The sequence below is a fragment of the Plecotus auritus genome (assembly GCF_963455305.1).
Source record: "Plecotus auritus genome assembly, chromosome: 8".
NCBI lineage: Eukaryota > Metazoa > Chordata > Mammalia > Chiroptera > Vespertilionidae > Plecotus > Plecotus auritus.
In genome coordinates, this window is record NC_137782.1 from 95,571,847 (window position 1) to 95,593,546 (window position 21,700).

At 56.2% G+C, this 21,700-nt stretch overlaps 1 protein-coding gene across 7 annotated transcripts in view; it reads left to right on the forward strand.

Moving 5' to 3' along the window:
* Positions 1–1,892: 1,892 nt before the first annotated feature.
* PHACTR3 (phosphatase and actin regulator 3) overlaps positions 1,893–21,700 on the forward strand; it is a 157,554-nt gene continuing 137,746 nt past the window's right edge. For 2 of the 7 annotated variants that reach the window (XM_080684762.1, XM_080684766.1), the window contains exon 1: positions 16,959–17,164. In XM_080684762.1, coding sequence (XP_080540888.1) covers positions 17,047–17,164 — 118 coding nt within the window. In that variant the 5' untranslated portion in view covers positions 16,959–17,046. Of the gene's footprint in view, positions 2,130–5,896; positions 6,039–16,572; positions 17,165–21,700 lie in introns of those variants that run through there. The other 5 variants (XM_080684765.1, XM_080684763.1, XM_080684768.1 and 2 more) reach the window with 5 other exon arrangements.

The following is a 21,700-nucleotide window of genomic DNA, read 5'->3' on the forward strand; positions in this document are numbered from 1 at the left end:
GGTATACCCCATGGCGCCAAAGCAGCACCCCTATCCTCGTGGCCACTTTTTAACGCTTACTTCTTAATCATTTATTGGATGTCTACCATGAGGCAAAATCTCTGTGGTGCTGAGGATTTTTAATAGTTGAGCCTCCATAGACCAACTTCCTGAACCGTCTTTGAGAACAGAAGCATGGACTGTACTGATTGGTCAGACTGGGTCACAATCCCACCCCCAGCAGTAGGGAGGGGCCTTGGCTCCACCAGAGTTGGGGAGGAAACTACCCAGAGGAAACTGCAACTTTTGTTACCAGCGAGGAGGACTGAGGCTGCAAAACATGTTCACTGACTGTGAGTGTGCCCGCCCGGGAAGGCAGTGTCTGGGGCCAATGCTGTCACCTACAACCCCAGCACAGGGAAGCACGGGTAGCCGCGTGGGACCGGATGTGATGTGGTACGTGACCAACAGAGGGGTATAGCAGTACATGGGGCAGCCAAATGCATGGGGAGGAGATGCAGAAGGCTGAAGGAAAGGCCTCCGAGCAGAGGCGATGTTTCAGCTGGGTCTTGAGGATGAGTAGGAGTTCGCCAGGGAGTGCCCACTGGGCTGGGCAGAGAGCAAAGGTACTGAGACATTGACTGGAGTTTTAATCCTGACTCCTTCCTAACTTCCTAGGGCAAGTTACTTCATCTCTCTGAGCCTCAGTTTCCTCCTCTAAAAAGTGGGGGACAATCATAGTATCTCCCATGAGATCCGATGGAGGAGGAAATAGGATAAAGCTGGGGACAAAGCAGTGGACATGACAATATCCCTGCTATCCCGGAGTTTGAATCTTCTCATCTGTGAGGTGGGGATGATTGTGCCTCCTCTAATTGCCAGCAAGCTTAAGTGAATGCGTGCTCGGCTCAGCGCCACCTAGTGTTAGCTGTTCACCATTGTCGTTGCTATTGGTACGAAGTTCTGAAGATGATTGAGCGGTGTGGCCAGGGGGGCTGCAGGTGGGTAGGATGCCCGATATCCAAGTGCTAGCGCTGCATTCAGCGCCACGTGGCCATGGACAGCTCCTCCCTCCTGGCCGCCTGCACTCTGCACGTGTGACGGACAAGATGCCGCAGCTGCTGGCGGGATTGCTGGGGTTTGAACAGGAGGATCCTGGGACCCTAAGAGGAGCTGCCCTAGAGAGCGCTCAGAGAAGGGGGGTGGGGGGCGGAGCACGTGCTGTCCCTTGGGCTCTGAGGACCTGTGCCCGCCACACTGAGCCGGGCAGTCTATGGTCACACTCGGTGATGTTGACTGAGTCCGTCTCAGGCCAGAGACCCTGCATCCAAGTCAGCAGAGGCTGCGAGCTCCGGGACCCAAGAGGCCCCACGCAGTGGTTGGAGAGGGGTTATTGTCGGAGGCAGCGCTCAATGGACTTGGGGTGCGGCTGGCTCAGCCCTCGTTCTTGAGCTGGCTGGTCCCACATACCGTCCTCATTAAGCTAAATATTTCTGTTTTATCTTGTTTTTGAAAAAGGAAACATACATATCACTTGCTTATGAGAACGCATGTGTGGCAGTTAGTAAAGGCACCCAGGCAGCTCCTGCGCGGGACGCAGGGCCAGGCTCAGAGCACCTCCTTTCACCCTCCCAAGCCCATGTTACACCGAGAGCGCTGGTCTCAGAGAGGTCAGTGAGGGGCCCAGGGGCCCACGGCGGCTCTAGCCAGCCTCTTTACAACGTGGTTAACCGGCGGCCTCTCCTCCGGCTCTGCTGTCCCTTTAACGTCGCAGAACGTCCCTGGTACTGAGGTCCCGCATCGCGGTCTGCAGCGCGGGCTCGGGTCCGGGGAGATCAAGGTCACGGCGGCGCCCCTCCGCACCCCCGCCCGGCGGAAGGGCTGGCCTCTTGTAGCGGCCCCGCCCCCGCCCCGCCCAGCCGGTCCGCGCCTCCCGCAGCCCTAGCCCCGCGCCCTCGCCCCGCCGGCGCTTCCCGCAGCCCCGACTCCGCGCGGTGCAGGGTGGCCCTGCGGAGGCAGCCCCGAGCGGCCCTGCGGCGGGATGCGCGGCCGGGGCGGGGGCCGCGCCAGCTGGCCGGCGCCCGTGCGCTCGCTGCTGCGCGCCTTTGGGGCCCGGGACGCCGCCGCCGCCGCCCGAGGCCCGGAGCAAGGTAAGCGACACGGTGGGTGCCCGAGCCCTGCCCTTGGCCGCTGCTGGGTGGCTCAGATACCCGCTGCTGCGCCCCCAGCACCACTGGCTCGGACTCCCCTGCAGCTTGGGCGGGCGCCTCTGGCCCCAGACAAGGGCAGTGCACGCAGCAGTCCGGAGCGCTGGCCTTGGGGTCTGACCCCTCCTTGGCCAGCTGCGTGACTGGTGGGTGCTCAGGGCATTTGGCTTCTTTGTGCCTCAGTTTCCACATCTGTAAGAGGGGGGAGATCTTATACTTGAGTTGTGAGGCAGCAGCTGGGATCACATAAGCCCTGCTCGCCACCCAGTGAGAGTTCAAGCATGTTCTGTCCAGCGGGCCTCCAACTGTGCGGGGCAGGAGAGGCCAGAGCCCCTGCAGGCAGACACCTGGTCCTGGAGCGGGTCCAGGCGCAGTTAAAGGGACAGGATCTCAGGAGAGAGGCCGAGGAAGCTGGAAAATGGTGAGGGCCCACCTGGTCCAGGGAAGGGGAGCTGGGAGTGGGAGCGGCTGAGGCCCTGGGAGGAGGCCAGAGCAGCCCTGGGTATAACGTGAGCAGCAGGCTGAACCCTGGTGGGGCAGGAGCGTGAGGCGGTGTTTCCAGACTGGCCCCGGGAGAATGTCCTGGACCTGGGGCCACTTATTACAAACAGCCGGAGGCCCCACCAGGCTGCCCCTCAGCTTCCTGGAATCTGCATTTCTGACCAGCGCCCCAGGTGATTCCAGAACAGGTGGTCTGGAAGCTCTGGTTTCCATATTCCCTAGTTCTTATCAGTGGCTCCAACAGGGGTGATTCTGCCTGCCCCCATTTTTGTTTGTTTACAACTCCCCCAGTTACTATGGCATCTGGTGGGGAGGAGCCAGGGGTACAGCTGAGCATCCTGAGGTACCAGGACAGCCCCTCCCCAAGAGAAAAAGAAAAAGGACAAGAACCATCTAGGGTACAAGTCAGGGTGTGGAGTTGGGGAGATACAGGGAGTCACAGGAGGAGAAGGGGGGGTACTGGGGCTGTTGGGACCAGCAAGTGTCATTGAGAGCCTGCTGTGTGCCAGCTACTGGGTGGTGTCCCGAGGGTGAGCCGCCCATGGTGAAGCTCTGGGCACTTACTAATGGAGCACCCAGGCCCCCAGCACAGGATGGGTGGCCCTTCTGTGCCTCCACTAAGTGTGAGACCTTGTCCTCGGCTCTGGGGTCCAGCGGTGACCCCAGGACACACACGCTCTACTGGGCACGTAGCTCCCTCCCCAGCACCGGAGCACAGTGGGTGCACCAGGCTGCCCCACCAGGGTTCAGCCTGCTGCCACCAATTAGTGCCCTAGGGCTGCTCGGGCCTCCTCCCCAGGGACCTCGGCCCCCCACTCGCAGCTCCCCTGCAATGCTTGGGTCCTGCGTTTGCGCCAGCCCACTGGGGTTGGATTTTGAGAAAAGACGTTTCACATGCTGACCTTCAGCTGCTCACGGTGTATTCAGAGCCCTTGCAAGGGTGTGGTCTGCCTGTGGACATACAATTCCTGCTGCACAAGCTCCTTTCCATTGTTGGGAGTTTTTAAAATAGTTCTGTGGCTGCTGTCTAGGCCGTGAGGGTGGCAGGCTGAGCCACAGCTAACCCACTTTGGCCAAGTTGAGAAAGCTGGCCATTTAGGCTGTGGGTCATCAGATGTTTACTAATCATTGAAAAGGGGGCAGGCACTGACCTAGATGCCAGGATGAGGGGAGCAAGCAGGTTTGCTTCCGGGCCCCAGGAAGCTTTTCTTGGGGGGTAGGGAAAGGGGGACATGGGGGAAAGGCAGTAAAACGAAACCAAAGGCTCATTAGTGCAGGGACATGTGGGGAAGACTAGGCGAGTACAAGGCAGCATTGACTGAGGATGTGAGGTGCTTGGCCAGGGAAGGCTCTGCAAAGACGGGTGTTTAGCTACAGACTTGAGTGGGGAGAAGCGGGAGCCACGTGAGGATGGGGGTGAGAGCATCCCGGCTGGAGGAAGAGCAGGGGCAGAGGCCCTGAGATGGTAATTGGCTCCATGGAATTGGGGAGCAGAGAGGGTCATGAGGCCGCAGACCTGTGTGCATGGGGAGGTGGGTGGGTGCCCTGGACTCCAGGGTCAGCCATGGGCATTTCATACAGGCGGTCGAGGCCACTGGCAGGCTTTAGGCGGAGGACTTGCCTCTCCTGCTGTATGTGAGAGAGAGCTCATCTTGTGGTCCAGTGGCAGCGGGCTCAGTGGGCAGGGAGGAGCCTGCTGCTCTCAGGACAGAGAGGTCTAGGTGGCTGAGACAATAGGGCCTGCTGATGCCCCCAGGGCCTGAAAGCCAGGAAGCCACCTAGGTTTTGTGTCTAGGCACCTGGGGTGAAGGCTTGGCGAAGGAGGAGGGAGGCTGGTTGTGGGGGAGGGGTTGGAGGGAGGAGGATGTGCCTGTTTGGAGAGGCCTGTTGACATCCTGAGGTTGTGGAGTGGGCATGTCTGAGTCTGGAGCTGGGGGCAGTGGTTGGCCTGGAGCCCCCCTCGGAGGACCCAGGACCATGCTGTCCTCACCAGGAGTGGGGCTCAGTTTCTGTCTCTCGGTGTGGCGTCAGGCAAGACCCAAGTCCAAATACCAAATGTTGGTTTGGAGCCATCAGGGACCCAGGATAGAGCCCAGCTGTGTGCCCACAGCTCTGGGCATGCTAACGGCTGGACCGGCGGAGGTCCCCTGGCCCCTCTCCCCTGTGCCCACGAGGATTTGTCCAGCTGCCACCTGCAGCCTGGCTCCCAACTTGTGTGCAGCTTCCCAGAACTCTCTCTGGGCGGGTCCTGGTTCCCAGCCCTGGAGGGACAGTCATGGAGGGACGGTCATGGAGTGATGGTTGTGGAGGGACGGTCATGGAGGGACAGTCATGGAGGGACGGTCATGGAGGGACAGTCATGGAGGGACCGTGTGCTATTTCTGTGGCCAGTGCTGCTTTAATTTAGGAACAAATCAGCCAGCCATTCTTCCAGATTTCAACTTCTGATTGGAAGCTCTGACTCGTACTGGGATATTTCTGCACCAAATGAGTTTTTTTAATTTTAAATTTTTGGAAGGGAAAGGCGTGATCGATGATATCATGACACATGTCAGCTGATGCTCATTAAAAGTCGTGTCTTTGGGGCTGTCTGAGGCAGTTGGAAGTGGTGCTGTGTTCCCTGGCCAGCTCAGGGCTAGGCCAGGCTCCCCGAGGGCAGGGACTCTCCAGACCCATGTGGGCTCTGAACTGCGGGTTCTCCTGAAATCCTAATGACAACCAGCTGGACCAGCAGGCTTTTCCCGTGGCAAGTGACCAGACCTTTGGAAGCAAAAGGAGCATTTATCAGCTCAGGAAACTGGGTGTCCAAGGCCAGGCGGCCTCAGGGGCTCCAGCTAGTGTCCCCTTGTGTGTCCCGGTCTTGGCTGGGTCATGCTGCCCATCTTTGACCCCTTCACTGTGGCCTGGGAATGGGGGGAGCTGGACGGCTAAGGCCCAGCTCATGGGCCAGCTCACTGGCCCCACAGGCCTGAGATCCCCAAAGAAAACTAGGGAGTGCCGGCCAAGATGGAGAGAGAGCGCGGGGCATTGCCAGCACCAGCAGGGTTCCAGCTGCACCCTCACAGTGTGAGGCCCAGCCTGTGCTCATCTGACCTGCACCTCGCACCATGGGCTGGGGTCACCTACTGGCAAGTCCAGGCGGAGTAGAAGGCTGTGAGTCACTTGCCCAGGTGCCCGGGGCATTTTCTTGTCACTTGCCCCTCACCCAGGTGTATCTGCCCCAGCACCGTGAGGACTGCTGTCGCTGAAAAGCTTGGCTGATGAAGGTGGTGGCTCCATTTGTGTTTTAAGGGACGTGAGTGATCCTCAGGCGTGGGACCAGGCCTGGCCTACACTCGTAATATTCATCAGGTAATTCCTAATGTGTTCTATTCAGGCAACTGGTTTCTTTGTGGGGGGAAATAATGACCCAAAGTGTTTCCTGAATACTGTCTCCAAGTGAGGAGTGAAGACCCCAAACGAGGCCAACCTTTGGAACCGGCTCCCTCCTCTCCCCCTCCCCCCCTCCTCCTCCCCCTCTCCTCCTCCCCCCCGCCCCCCAGGTGACCATTAGAGTGCAGGGTGCCCACCAGACTCCTGGCACTGCGCTGGGTCTCAGGGGGCCGGTCAGCACTCTTTCCTGTAAGGATTTTAAAGAAATGGCATCTGAAAACAGGACGTCCTGTTCTGAAACGTATTGTTTCCATTCAGTGAGTCTTGGAGATTTATCTGGGTTAATAGAGCCTTCCTAATTGCTGTAGAGTATTCCACTGTTGTGTTAGCCTTTCTGAGGCTGATGGCCATGGGGATTGTCTCAGACCTGCTCCACGGGGGGTGGGCCTGCGTGAGCATCATGCACATACACACACACACACACACACACACACACACACACACACACACACACACGTTCGCCTCCTGGGGCCTCTGTACCACTCGCGCGCAGCTGTTCCCAGCAGCAGCGGCTGAGGGGCCCTTCCTCCAGGTACCTTGAGGGTTCAGTCTCACAGGGGCCCTCTTGCAGGAGAAAAGGGGAAATTCCTGGGACTAATTTGCATTCCCTTGGTTGCTCCAGAGGCTTTTTCTGATGCTCATTGACCTCTGGGATTTCACTCTTTCCTTTTGCCTGTGTTTCTGCCAGGTTGTTAGTCTCTTTCTGATTGGTCTTCAATAGCTGCTTATGTGTCTCTCACTCTGTCTGCTGCGATTTTGGGTCTCTCTGTGGCTTGCCTTTTGACTTGGTTTACAGTGTCTTTGGTTGTGAAGGTTTTTTGTTTTGTTTTTTAATATAACTGACATGTAACATGTGCTTCCGGGTGTGCAATACAATGACCTGATGTGTATGCTTATTGCGAAGGGACCACCACAGTAAGTCTAGCTAACATCCATCACTTCCGAGTCACAGCTGTTTTCCTTGTGGTGAGAACTTTTAAGATCTACTCTTTTAGCAACTTTCAAATATGCAAAACAGTGCCGCTAACCGTAGTCACTGTGCTGTGTGCTACACCCCCAGGTTTTTACTTTTGATGTAGTAAAATGTATCACGTTTTTTCTTTATCATTTTGTGTCTTTAATAAATCTTTTCTGGCCTCAACTTCAAAGTAGCACCTTCTCCCAGTCTGCCAGGGTGGCCTGGCTTTAGCTCTGGGCATCCATAACCCAAGGACCCCTGTGTCCACATCAGAAATGTCCAAACTAGAGAATTTTTGTGTGTTTATTTGAACCAAACTGATGACAATTGCAGGGAAGCAAAATCTCAACGGACTGAGAAAATGCTCTGGAGACTGGCAGTTTTGCAGCATATTTTATACATTAGCATCAAAGGGAGGAGATTTAAAGGGGTTGCACAACACCCCTGGGTGGCAAGTTAAGGAGGCGGGAGAGCAAAGCGGGGAACCTCTTAGGTCGGATGAAAAGCAAGAGGGAGAGACACATCTATTTTATGCTGAAGGGCTCAGGGCAGTTCACATCGCCGGTGCCCGGAGATGGTGCTTCCAAAACAGGAGAGCATGGGGCTCTGTGGCCCCTGTGCTGTGCCAGGGTGAGCCCCGAGTGCTCTGGAAAGGAAATCACCTTGACATCTCAAAGGTCTGTTATCTTAGATGCAGGAAGACAGAGCCAGGCTCACTTTGGGGAAAGACTGGCCTTGTCAGGGAAGCTGCAGGCCTGGGACAGACCCGCTCCGAGAGGAATGCGTGTGTTCAGACCATCTATCTATGGGGTGCTTCGGTTCTGAGTTCCTAGGGCCCACCCTGCTGACCTCCCCGGAGCTTGTCAGGTTTTGGGTATGGCCCTCTTGTCATAACACCTGAGTCCTGGGCAAACCAGGACGTTGGTAGTGAACATCCAACCATGTTTCCTGGAATGAGTGTACAGCTCTTTGCGTTACATCTCCTTTCACACCCACTCTAATCTACTTTCAGGACCATGTGAGAATGCACCGTTTTAATGGGAAATCTGGTGCACAGTTTATGCTGACACCGCTTGCCTTCCGGGGTCTGGAATCTGGGTATGTGCCAGGCAGCAGGTGTCTGTGGGGCCTGCCCAGGTGCACACCCTGGGTGCCAGGTCTCCGTGGCGCCTGCAGGAGACAGCACTCCTCATGTCCGCACAGCTGGCGCATCTGGTGCATCCTGGCGTCTCTTGCAACTCCACTGGGAAGAGATGAGGCCTCCCGCTCCCCCAGACTTCACCCCGTGCACCAGCCGCCCTTGTGTCTCTTCACTGTCATCAGTCACAGTGTGAGTATGACTGTGTCTGACCTGGGCATCCTTCCTGTGACCCCTGAACCGGAGGACTCGGGGACCCCTGCGCAACTCGTCTGCTTACTGGCCTATTAGTGATGCTGCAGATATGTGCACACATGTAGCCCAGGGCCTGGCACATAGTAGGTGCTTTGTAAGTCTCTCGGCCTTGCTGAGAGCATGAGCAGCAGGTCTGTGGTGGAGGCCCTTCCTCCTCCCCTCTCTGCCCCCACCCCCCTTGTGGAAACAGTAGAGCCACCCCCGGGCTCACAGGAGTGTCTTCCCTCTGGCCGCATCTGTTGCCACGCAGAGTCTCTGGCTTCTCCCCGAAGGTACGGCATTCAGCACCAGAACTCCAGATCCAGCTGCACTTGCCCTCTCGAATAGCAGGAGGCGGGCTCAGGAGGCGCCAGACGTCTCCTGGAAGCACATCACACTTCCATGCAGTTTGGAACGACTTGCACACGTGTGAACAGTGCGACTTGAGGTGGGTGCTGTGAGCTGCTGCAGCCTCTTCTCGGGCACTGACCCTGTGCCTTTGCTCCCGTGGGTGCCTGGCAGTCAGCGCACCCTCAGTCAGCACACCCGCCCGCTCGGCTCTCCATCTGTCAATGTTTGACTCCTCCTGCCACCAGGGTGGCCCTGGTGGGTGACAGGCGTGTGGATGGTGGGTTTCCCAGGGGGAAGCACTGAGAAGAGACCGTGCCCTCCATGAGGTCTCTACTGCATGTTAGGGACTGCCTGTCTGCACGCCTGTGTGTCCACGCAGCGGTCTGACCTGAGTGTTACCTGCCGTCCGTGACGAAGCCCCTGTAAGCACCGCCCCGCATGCACTCAGGTGGGAGGGTCCTGGCACAGTAGAGGTGGGCTGCAAACTTCAGTTTCTACTTTTATTTTAATGGCTTTGCTGTCTGATTTTCCTACAATCCACTAATATTCATAGTAAATTAACTCCATTTTTTTGCCTTTTGGTTAAACGTTTGGAAAATTAAAAAAAAAAGGAGGCAGTCCTCTTATTTGCAGATGGGAGTGATTTCAAATGTGGAGAGTAAAAGTACAGAAGATTTCACAGTTGTCATTTGCACTGGGTGTGTGTGAGAGTCACCTGTGGGGCCCTTGAGGAGCCACCAGAGGTCTCTCTGTGGGGACAGTGGTGGTCACAGGAGCCGGGTCTGGACACGGACGAGCCTGGCCTTGGGTCTGCTCCTTCCCCTGCTCAGCTGCACGTGAGGTGTGAGCCCATTGTGCAGATGAGAAAACGGAGGCACAGAGAGCTGGACTGACTTGTCCAAGGCCACACAGCTGGTGGGGCTGAATTTGACCCTGAGGTGAGCCTCGATTCTTAGTTGTTTTATTCTCCTGCCTCCCATAAAACTTAATTCCATTCTCTACCTTTTGTTCTGGAACGCAGTGACGTTCTTAGTGCCTAATTCAGGGATCCAACTGGATGCCCCCACTTTGGCTCCCCTGGGAGCTGTCTGCCTTGGGAATGAGGAGGCTGGCGGCAGAAAGCAGCCCGTCCTGACGGTGGGATGCCATGGCCCACCCATCTTCCCCTTCACTTTGAGGGTCATGTGATTCCACAGGGCCATCTGGTCTCCATAATGGCCTCCCCATCCTTGGCCAGCCCACTGGGGCAAAGCCTTCCCAGCAGGCCCGGGCAGTGTCTGGCCGAGTGACAAGGGGCAGGAGTCCTGGGGGATCAGAGTTCTGCTGGCCACACTGTGGGTGAGCGGACCAGCCAGGTCGGCCCCCAGCAAGCCGCTCGGTACAGATGGGGTAACATCACTGTAATGTGACCTCTTTGCATCAGCTGCGTGAGTTCATGGGGCTGGGACAGCTGAGTCCTGCTGTGAGGAATCCTGACATTAAAATGGAAACTTCCCTCAAACTTATAGAGTACATGAATCAGTTGGTAATTGTCTGAATTTTAACAGTAATTGTGTGCAGGAATTTTTCCTTTATTGCAGGTTAGCTGCAGGGTACCTTTGAATTAGGAGATGCTGAGTACAGTTGCAATATATCCAGGTTCCGTCCACTGCTCTGCATTCCCATTGCCCCCGCCCTGGGCCAGGCTGCCTCCCCCCCCCCGTCCCTCTTGAATACAGAACCCCATGTGCCCCCTTGTCTCCCAGCCCCTCCTTGCCACCCTCCACTGTATTCTACTCCCCAGGACCCAGAACCTTTCGAAAGAGAAGGTAAATCCACTCTCTCTCCTGGCTGGAGGCGCTGCTGGGTTTTCCATTCCTCCTAGGATAGCTCCACCTTGCGTCCCATGGTTCATGAGGCCCTTTGAGTTCTGGGGCCTGCACCCCACCCTCACCACATGCTGCTCTCCCTGTCTCAGCTCCTCAAAGTGCCCAGTGCCTGCTCACCCCAGGGCCTTTGCACATGCTGTTGTCTGACTACCAGTACTCCTTCTCCTGTGGAATGACTGGCATATACTCTGTGCTCAATGTACTAGTATACTCATTGAACAATGAGCCAGTGAATCAACGAATGAGTGAGTCAATCAATCCAACCCAAAGCAGGGCCTGAAGTTCTCCAGGACGTTTCTCTGGGATCAAGCCTGGTGGATACGTGTGGTCTTCAGGCCCGTGCCTTTCCTGACAAAGGCCAGCTTCTCAGCTTTGCTGAGAGTGAAGGTTCTGGCAGGAGCCGAAACCACCCTGCCATGAATCTCTGTACCTTCACTCCCTCCCGACAGCCCTCCAGGGCCCACTTCCCTAAAATCCTGGGGCTCCGTTTTATACCACAGCCTGAGTGAACATGGGTCCCCAAGTAGCCCTTGAAGAGAGCCAGGAGGGCCAGGGGTTCTGAATGCTGCCGTGTGAAATGCCAGGAATAATTTCTGTTGCACCCCAAGTCCCTGGACTAGTAACAGACATGAATGTTAATCTGGAATCCCTGGCACTGTTATAATATACAGAACAGAGTCTGGTGAAGGTGCCAGGATCTAACTGCCAAAATCATACTGCCCCAATGCAAAACCTCAGTGGATGTACCAGCTGCAAAGTGTACAGCGGTTTAAGGAATTGTGGGCCCCCAAAGAGACCGCAGCCTCTGTGAAAACATGGATGCAGCCGCCATTATTTATAGGTCTCAGCAAGTGGGCCCTGGGAGTTATCGCCGCAGCCCCAGGATTATGACTTACTTTGAAAGTACTACCTATAAACCGAGCCTATGGGTGTTCTGTGACTTATGGAGCAGGCATGATGCTGCAAACATGCAGGGCCCGCTGTGTCTGTGATGGGCCTGGTGGCATTGACCCCCCTCCAGGAGTCCGTAAGTCTGGCTCTGCTGTATCCCTTGGGAAAAGAGACGTCCCTTTAATATATAAATCCAATAAACATATTAAATGTCCGCATTGAATTGGGAGAAAGAGCTTGGGTGACACAGACCATTTTGAAACATGAATTATCTTCTTTAAAGAGGGCTCTGGCATGTGCAGCGCTGTCCACAGGGATTGCGTTGGCCCTTTTATTCAGTTGGAGCATTCGGAGCGTGGAAGGCTGCAGGACCTCCTGGTCATGAAGAGTGGAAGCATTGCCTGTGGGATGGCGATGGCCCCAGCATGGGCCCAGCCCTTTCCTCTCTCCTGGAGGCAACACGCCCTCAGTCCGGGACAGAGCTGCCCAAACCCTGCCGCCACTTTCATGCTAACTTGAGCCTGTGGAGGACGGAGGGAACGCTGGGGTGTCTGTGGCTACTGGGGGATCATTACATCATACTGCAATGTACCAACTCGCCCAGGAAGTAGGGAGTTCCAGTGATGTTCGAATACACAGATTTATGTCAATAAGAAGAAGCTGCTTGTAATATTTCTTAGTGTGGATATCCTACTAGCCAACCATTTGGAGTTAGGTTATTTTCACTTTATCTGCCTTATTCATACCCCCCTGTGTATTGGGATCTTATGCAGGTGAGATCCTTGGTAAGCTGCAAAAATGCAGTCATCCTTCAATGCCACCACTGCCGTCTCCTGCTCCTCCCCCTCCTCATCATCCAGTCAGTGACTTTTAGGGGGATCCAAAAAGGCATGAGGCTGCCGGATCTGCCACTTAGGATGTGTTTGATGCAATAGTATCCCGAGCTGCAGAGCAGAGGGCCTGACGGACCTGGGCGGACCTTGGCCCTGCTGCTGGGGCAAGAAAGGACTTTGCATCTGATATGCAGAACATGAATCTAAGTACCTGCCATGTGTGGTTAATTTTTAGCATTAGTCGTATTAATAATTACAAAGTTCTTAGAACAGTGTTTGATACGTGATGAGAGCTACATGTCAAGTAAATGAATACAAACCAACTCAGACTTAAGCTGTAGGATGTTTGCTTCTGTTACAGGAGATCTGCAAGGGCTCGTTCAGGTGTCTGTCCTCAGTTGCTGGCATTCCATCCTCACGAGTGTCACTGCAGTCACATGGTGCTGGCTATAGCTTCAGACCCCATGGGACACTCAAGGGCAGGAAGCATGCAGGCAGGTGGCCACGTTGGGCGCAGTTTCTCATGTGACCAGCAGAGGGCGCGGCTCACTCCCTTATCATCTACTCAGTGGGCGTGGCTTTGTCTTCACTCTTGTCTATCCCTTGACCTGGGATGGGTTTTGCCCTCTTGTCCCACTCACTTGGTTCCCTAAGAGCTTGAACAGCGATGCTGGCCTGAGCAGTTCATTTTGTTGTGTTTTTTTTTTTCAGTTTGCTGGTTTAAATCTGTTTCTGTTGACGGATGAGAAGCCACATGGCCTGTGGTCTGGGGGGCGGGGGCAGCCTCCTCTGTGCCTCTGAACCATTGGAGGTGACTTGGGCCCTGGGGACCCAGCCCTCACTGCTGCAGCAGGGGTGCCAGTGACAAGCCACCACCTTGTGCGTTCACTCATTCAGTTAGCAAATCCTTGTTTTCCAGGTGAAGAGGCCAGACAATCCCCCTGAGCATCCGACACCCAGTGCCAGGTCCTCAGCTCCAGCTCTCCCAGGGTCCTGGGAAAGAAAGAAGTCTCTAGCAGAACAACAGTCAGCATCGCTGTAACCCTCCAGGTCCTGCCATTGCAGCCTCACATCCACGGTCGCCTGGTGCAGAGCCCACCACGTGCCTCGGGTGCCCTTTAGTGTGTTTGGTAGGAGTGCGGCGGGCCTTCCGGAGCTGGAGCTGAAGCCCAGCAGGAGGTTCTGTGAGAGCCACCACCACGCGGCTCAGCACTTGTCCCTGGATGGTCGTCATGGAATGGCCAGGCAGGGGCGACCATGCTTGTTCCAAGATAAGGAATCAGAGGCCCAGAGAGGGGCCACCAGCCTGCAGCTGGTACCAGCGGGTCTGTGGGACCAGAGTTCATGCCCTTTCCATCATCCCCCCATGGGACAGAAAGTATCCATGACTCTAAGTGGGTGTGGCACCAGGACAGCAGGCTTATCAGCATCACGTCTAATGCCAGGTGTCCAAATGGGTCCTCCTCTTCTGCCCCATCCCGCCCCTTCTCTGACCCTCCTATTCCATTGTAAATATTAGACTTGAAGGTTACCTTGCTCCCCTCCCCCCATATCCAGGCAAACATAAAAAAGCAAAAGTGTGGGAGTCCCTTGGCTAATGTTTCAGGGCCCATCATGTTGTGGCAGGTGGCAGGGTTTTGTGGCTGAGTGAGGTTACAGTGGACGGGTGGCTTGACCACATTTATTTATCTATGTATTGGTTGATGGGCATTGGTTTCTATTTCGGGACCATTATGAAGCTGGGCTGGCCTGTAGGGTTTCCAATAGTGTGCTTCCCCATCAGGAGGGACAGTTGATGACATTCACAAAGACCTCTTGAGGGTCCTCCAGGCTGGGACCTCCTACAGAGAACTGTCTTCCACTAACTGTTCCCAGGCCCAGCGTCCTGGTCGCAATGAGTGACTTTTAGGGCCAAATTCACCAGGAGACTTTATTTTCTGTTGATCAGTAGGCATGGGGCCCCTATTTTTTTAATCTAAAACTTTTTATTACAGAACATTTCAAAACCCAAGAAAAATATAATAACCAGCCCCATCCCAAGCTGTAACAAATCACAGCACTTCATTGAAGTATATATTTTAAGAAATAAGCTTTGTTGCCTCTTGTCCTCTGCCTCCTCACTATCCTGGGCAAACCCGAGTCCTGGCCTTCTGTGCCTTCAGCCCCGCCCTGAGGTGGGCCAGGGAATGGGGACTGCACTAGACCACCTGAGTGACAGCAGTGATTTTAGGCGGAGCCCAGACAAGGCAACACAGAGCACTGGCTTCCATAGCAAAGCCCCCTGGAAACACGAAGGAGAACACGTCTGCGTGGTGCCTGGATGGCAGAACTCCCCGCCCACCCCGCTCACCATCCTTTCTAACAAGGCGGAGCACAGAGGGGACTACCCCAGTCTGCACCGTGTTCGTGGTCCTTCCAGGGGGCTGCATTTCTGTTGCTGATTTCTTTTAAAACACTTTTAAGTGCAAAGAGTTCTTTTAAAGGAAATTCCCAAGTCAGGGGCAGTGCAAGTGGAAGGAGGGAAGGCCAAGAGGGTGGTGAGTGAGGGCAGAGAGCAGGAGCCATGGTGCCTCTTCCTTCTCTCTTCCTCCTGCAGGTGCCCTGGGCTGCCCTCCCTGCCCAGGGCCCACCTCTGCACCTGCTGCTGGCTGGGCAGCCAGAAGCCTCCTCATGTGGCTGTGGAGGCTGGCAATGTGAGGTGGGGGTTCTGAGACTTGCCTGGGGGCCAGGTCTCAGCATGGCTGTGGAGCTCTGGGCTAGGGGCTACCCGAGGACCCACGGGGACAGACCCCAGGCGGACAGTATCCCTGCCCTGTCACGTCCTGGCTTGGACCTGGGCAGGTGACCTCAGCTCTCAGGTGGGGTCTACAGCCACTCACCTCCCAGGGTCCTGTGGGGGGAGTTTTATCTGGGGCTGAAGCACTTGGCCCGAGGCCAACCATCCAGCCTCTAATGTGGATAAAAGTGTGGAGGATATGCCCTGCTAGTTTCTCTGTCTCACTGTACTCATTGTCAACTGTCATTAAATGTTTTGAAGGCATCTCTTGGTGGGTCGCACCCTTCCCGGCTCCTCTCTCCTCCTGGAGCCCCCTGGGGTCTCTACATTTGTTCACTGGGGATCCCCATGCCTGGGTGGTGCCCAGTGGCAGGAGGCTCGGTGCACATTTTGGCTGACTGACTGACTGACTGACTGAATGAGCGCTTTCTCTGGGCGACTGCTGCAGAGCTCCATGCTTTGGACGGTGCCCACGTTACTTCCCCACATCGTGTCCTGTCTCGGGCCCTTGGTTGGGTTTCATCCGACACCAGGCTGCTCTCTCCAGGCCTTGCTCCTCTTCGGATGCTGGCCAGATAGGAAGGAGCCATTCCTGTCCCTGGGTCATTTGAGGGGCTGAAACAGGACCACTGCACACAGCTCAGTACACACCTCAACACACACCTCAGCACACACCTCAGCACACACCTCAGCACACACCTCAACACACAGCTCAGCACACACCTCAGCACACAGCTGGGCTGGCCCCACCTCGTGAAACAAGCATGTTGCCTGCACTCTCCCCACACCACCCCCTTGGAATGCCAGCCTTGCTCATCAGCACCTGGGAGGACGCCTCTGTAAGTGGCAGCCCTGGGTGTCACCCCCTTGCCTGTCCCACCCCTTCATCGAGGGCGCTGGGGAAGCCTCCCAGGAAGCACCGGTGCCCCCCTGCCTCTCCACGGGCTAGGGCCAGGGGCCTGGAGGATGAGGGTGTTCATTCAGTCAGCCAGTGAGTCAGTCAATGTTCAGAATGGGCCGTGGGGAGGGGTCGGGGTGGGCGGGGATGAAGCCGGGATGGGGCGCTTCCCCCTGGTGGAGCCTGGGCACCAGGAACCAATGGCCTTCAAATCCCAGGACACCAGCTGCCTGCGCTGCTGGGGAGATTGGCCCTGCCTCCAGGGGAGGCGCCCTCGGGGTCTCCTCCCTCCTGTGGGGGAGGGGAGGGAGAGGGACCTGGAAGCTCTCTGGGTTCTAGAGCCTCTGGGGGGTGGGGGGCGGTCCCTAACTCAGAATCCAGCCCCACCTCCCCAGGGCAGGGCTTGCAGTCCAGGTATTTGAGACCCCTCCCCAACACCTCGCTCATTCTCACTCCCCTCTCTTGTGACGTCATGCTCCTCTCGCGCGGCATGATGGGAGAATCCTAATGTTTTCCAACAGATGCTCCAAGAACAGCTTTCAGATTAAAGCAATTGCTATAGCAAAGATTCTTCATTTTTCCTTTTTCACTGGGGGGTGGGGTGGGGTGGGGTGGGGGGAGGAAGCGCCCTTAGAAATTCTGGACATCACCCCCGGCCCCAAGCACGCACTAAACACTGACAAGAAAAAGTTTTTATTTCCTGGTTCAACTTTTTTTTTTTCCTGGAATACAGACTGAAGAATGGGAATAAACACGAATAAATAACAGCGCGAGGCCGCGCGCAGGGATGCGCTTGGCTGCGGCCGCGAGGCTATTGTCTCGTGGCCCCAGCGCGGTCCTCCGGCTCCTTCCCTCTCCGGGGCCTTTTTCATTTTGCTTTTTAAAAAGACGCCCCCTCCGGCCCCCTCGGCAGTGACCTTGGCCGCCTCGGATGCTCTGATTCCACGCGGCTCCCTCCAACTTGCCCCTGCGCCCGGGCCATGGCTGCGTCCGAGGACGGGAGCAGCTGCCTCGGGTCTCGGGGCCGCTCGCAGAGTGACCCCAGCGTCCTCACTGACACCGCGGCCGCCTCCTCCGCCGACGCTGGGGAGAACCCAGGTAACGCGCGGGCGGGGCCGGGTGGATGGGGAGGCCTGGGCAGCGGTGAGGAGCGCACGTCCCGGGCACTGCTCCACGCCCCGCCTGCATTTGGGGAGCCCCTGCGGGACCGGGTGCCCAGGCTCCGCAAGTCGCATCCCCCTGTCACGCGGCTGGGGCGCCGCCGAGCCCTTTGTCCAGAAAGAAGAGGTTTCACAGGGAGAGCCCGGTGCTCCGTCGGCCTCCTCGCAGGCTGGTGGGGGCGTGGGCCCTCCCAGGGTCTTCCCTGCGTGGGTGCTGGCCTGGGAACGGCAGACCTGTGCCGACTCCGCCGCCCTGCACGGGCTCTGCCCCTCCCCCGCCCCAGCCCGGGTGGCCGGCGGCCCCGCCCTGGCAGGCCGGCTCCTGGGCCACGCGCAGGGGCTTCCTCAAGGCGCCCAGCTATAGAGTGGCCGGCGCACCTGGGCGCTGCCCACCTCCGGGACAGGTGTGCTCCCAGAGTGGCCAGCAGGAGATGAAGGGGCGCGTGCGCCACAACAGAGCCCGTTTCAGTAAATTACATGGACTTCGTCCACTCCCCACCCAGGGCAGCCTCGATTGTGTAGGTGATAAATCCGGTCACAAAGGCGGCTGTGTGTCTTGATTGATTACTTTCCAGAGAGGAAGAAAGGCCTAATAAAGCAGGAGGGGGGTGGGCTCTGCACGCCTGGTTGCCATGGAGACGCAGGAAGCAAAGTGATCATTAAAACCTTTCTCCACCAGAAGGCAATTTTCACTTCACAGGCAGAAGTCTGAGCTTCTGAAGCGCAGGCTCAAAAAAGAACCAGAACGGGTGCTCTGGATGCAGCACAGGACCGAGTTCCCCTCTCATACCAGTGCCATCCTTCCGAGATGCTATTTTGACAATAAGTTGTCCTGGCCTTCCCTTGAAGGGGTTTCTCTCTAAATGCACTGACCCCAGATGGGGACTCCATCGAGATACACGGTGGGCATCCAAGTCAAGCCCATCCCTGGGGCTGGGTGGGCCTGGCTCTGGGGGGCAGTCCCTCCCCTAGAGCAGAGGGGCTTTCCTGTCTGACTGCAAAGAAAGACCCATTAAAGGCAGCTCTGTGGGCACCAGAGCCCAATTTGAAATTTTAAACAATAAACCCATTCAAGGCTTGTGCAATTTCTTTGTTAGGACTATTGACGCTATATCATTCAGTCAAACTAAGGTACTGGCCAGAGGAAATCCCTGGCTTTTCTCTATCTGGGAGGCCAAGTTCATTCCCATGGAGTTTCAAGCAGAGGCTGCCACAGCAGACCCTGAAGCCTTAATTAACGCTTTGATTAGGAACCAAGGATTAAGCCCTCAGCGCTCTGAGTTGGGTTGGTGTTTCTCTGCAGCCAATGCAGAGCCACGATCATTCCAATTATGGAAGTTGGGTGGCTCATCACGAGAGAATCCTTCCCGGCTCCTTTTGTCTCTCTGGCAGCCAGAGGAAGCAAACTTGAAACGGAAAAGATGGAGGGTTTGGCTTTTTGACTGTCTGAGGGGATGCCTCTGTCGGTGGGAATGGAGGGCTCTCAGGTAGAGCCCGGCAGGTCCCTGGTGCCTGTCCACCAGGAGAGGCTGAAGGGGCTTGGGTGTCCTTGGCCAAATGCTGCCAGGGTAGGGAGAAACACCTGAGTTCATCTCTGGGTCGGTGGTGAACCTGGGACCAGCGAGCAGATCTAAGGTGTCAGTCATGGTCTGTGTAACTCTGTGAGTGGTGGGACCTTCCTAAACAGCAGCCAGCAATGAGGTTCTCAGGGACTGTGTTAAGTAGAGGGGTTCTGGCGGAAAGGAAGTCAGAATCTTCAAGTTGGAAGCAACCTGGATGCTTAAAGCAGGAAAGGTGGACGAGGGGAGCATTTTCTACGACCGCCTTGCCTGGTTGGCGTGGCATGTGCTTCACATCCCTTTGGGTGGGGACTCACTTTCTTCTGATGCACGGCATGCTTCTCTTTGCGCACCTAGTTCAAGGTTCTTTTTCAAATGGCTCGGAAGAGTCTGCTGCCCACCAGTCCCGAGGGGACCCTCTCCTGCTGTGTGTTACTGGGGCTTTCAGAAAGTCTGGTGTTTGGGGCCTATTATGGCACCACCCTGAGTCATTTTGTCACTAGGCTGAAAAGCCCCAGTCCCTCACCCTGCTCTCCCTGTGGGATCTCTTTACCTGTCCACCTGCTGCTCTAAAGGGCTACTCCTGAAAACTGAAGCCTGTGCGCCCGCTGTGGGCTTACCTGGCACCAAGTCAGGTCGCACCCTTCCATCTATGATTTTCTATTTTATAAACCAGCCCGCAGTGGCACTTATCTATGCCCCAGACGCATTTTAGTGCATCGATATCTCTTAGTAAAATCTTAGAACACTGTCAGGGTGAGCTGTGACACCCCTTTCTCTCTCCAGGGGTGAGAGAACTGCTCTGCACCTGTCACAGGTTAGAGCTACCTGTTCTGGGAAAAGGCATTTTATGAACCTCAGGCTCGAGTGCAGGCACGCGAGGCTCTTCAGCTGGAGAGCCTGCTCCCCTTTGAATGGCGGAGCTCGCACCACATGCCACTTCTCCACCTTCCTCTCTCGTTCAACAGCCACCTGTGGCCCAAGGAATGTACTTTTGCAGTTCAGCTATTAGATATTTGTATTGTGTTTAGTTTTACCCACAACAAGCAACAAGGTAGCGATTACCCAGGTGAGCTTCCTTGTGCTCACCTGTGAGTTTCCTCCAGGGCTGGTCCCAGCTGGTGGGATGTCTGGGTCACAGGGATCCACATGTTTTATTTCTGGCATCTTCCTGGAAAAGGTACCCATTGAAACTCCTTCCAGAATCTCAAAGGGCGCTTTCTCCAAAGCCTCACCAACACCTGAGATCATTGATCTGGTTTTTCTTGCACAAGGAGTGACAAATGCTGTCTCATTGTGGAAATTTGTGGCTCCTTGATTGCTGGTGAGCCGGAGCATCTCTTGTGGCCATATTATTATTAGTGCACTAAATCTCTCAGTGGCCGCAGACTGAGTGGCAGGCAGGAGAGATATCCCCAAGGGCCAACCCTTCACTCTACATCATTGCTCCATTAACGACTATCTGCATCTCTACAAGGCTCTCTCCGTAAGCCCTTCCTCTGTTCCCACACTGTAGGTCTTCTCCCCAAGGTAACATTTCACAAGGTAAGCAGCGTCTCCACACCCTCTGCTCCTTCAGAGGGGTTCCTGCTCACCAAGGGTATTGCTTCCTCTCCCCGCGTGTCCCCAGGCCCTGGGAAGGCTGCCTGTGCCTCCACAGCATGTGGCCTCCCCTGGCCGGGGTCCAGCACAGAGAGGGTGGTCTGTGACCCCCTTCTTGTCCAATCCCCTGCCATCTCCTCAGCCTCCTCCGTCTTGTCCCCTCACTGCCTGGCCCTGGCTTTGGTCCACTGCTCTCCCCTGCTCCCTGCCTAACTGGTGCCTTGCCCTCCACTGCCAGCTCCCTCTCTGGGCGTCTCCTTGGTTCCGGATGCCGGGACCAGGGACTGGGCCAGGGGTCACCTGAGACAAGGTTCAAAACATTTCCGTATGGCCTTCAATTTGCCTTTTTAAAGATTCTCCTCAGGAGGGACTGATGTACAAGCAGGTGGGGGAGCCTCATTCTTGGTCCAGGGCAGGGTCTTCACCTCAACACCGCTGAGGGGCATCCATGCATTTGGGGTGTCAGCAGCATCCGTGGCATCTATCCACTACGTGATGGTAGCACCCTAGCTCCTAGTTGTGACAACCAAGAATGTTATCAGACATTGCCAAGTGTCCCCTGGGGCTGACATGGATCATCATTGTCAAACCCGAGTGCATGTTAGAATCACCTGCGAGGCTTGGTGGCCATGCCCAGTGTTCCTGACTCAACTTGTCCGGGGCGAAGGTGGGGGCGGAGGGGAGTCTGATAATGTGCATTTCCAACAAGTCACCAGGTGATGCCGAAGGGGCTGGTCAGGTGACCACACGGAGCCCATAGCTATGGTCTTGGACTCTTCTGACAACTTCTGTGTCTGTGTGTCCGTGCGAGTCCCGCCTGACCTACCTGGCTTCTATTTTCCAGACTTTGGTGTCCTGCCTTCCCCTTCTCCTCCTGCAGGTCTTGGGCCCATGTCACCTCAGAAGGCCCTCCTGTCCACCTGATTGGATTCCAGCAGCTGCCCCGCTCCAGCCAGCCCTGACCCTGTCCCAGGTTCAGACTTGCCCATGGCGCTCATCCTGGCCTAGGGTTTTGGTCTCTCCCATTCTCTGTGGACTGTCCCCTCTCGGCCAAGAGCCCTGCCCAGACCTCACACGCAGGAGCCTTCAGTGAGCTTATGGGGAGCGAACGGGCACAAGCAGCAAGCAGACGCCAGGCTCTAGCTGACAGGTGTGGGGCTGGCCGGGCGCTGGGCCCTCCTGCCAGCTGGACCGGTCTCTGTGGACAAGCAGCTGAGTGACAAGCCATCCCCCTTCCTGCAGGGACAGTCCACCCCTGAGCTGGGGACACCCGCTCAGAGCACCGCTGTCCTCCCAGCCGCAGGCAGACATGG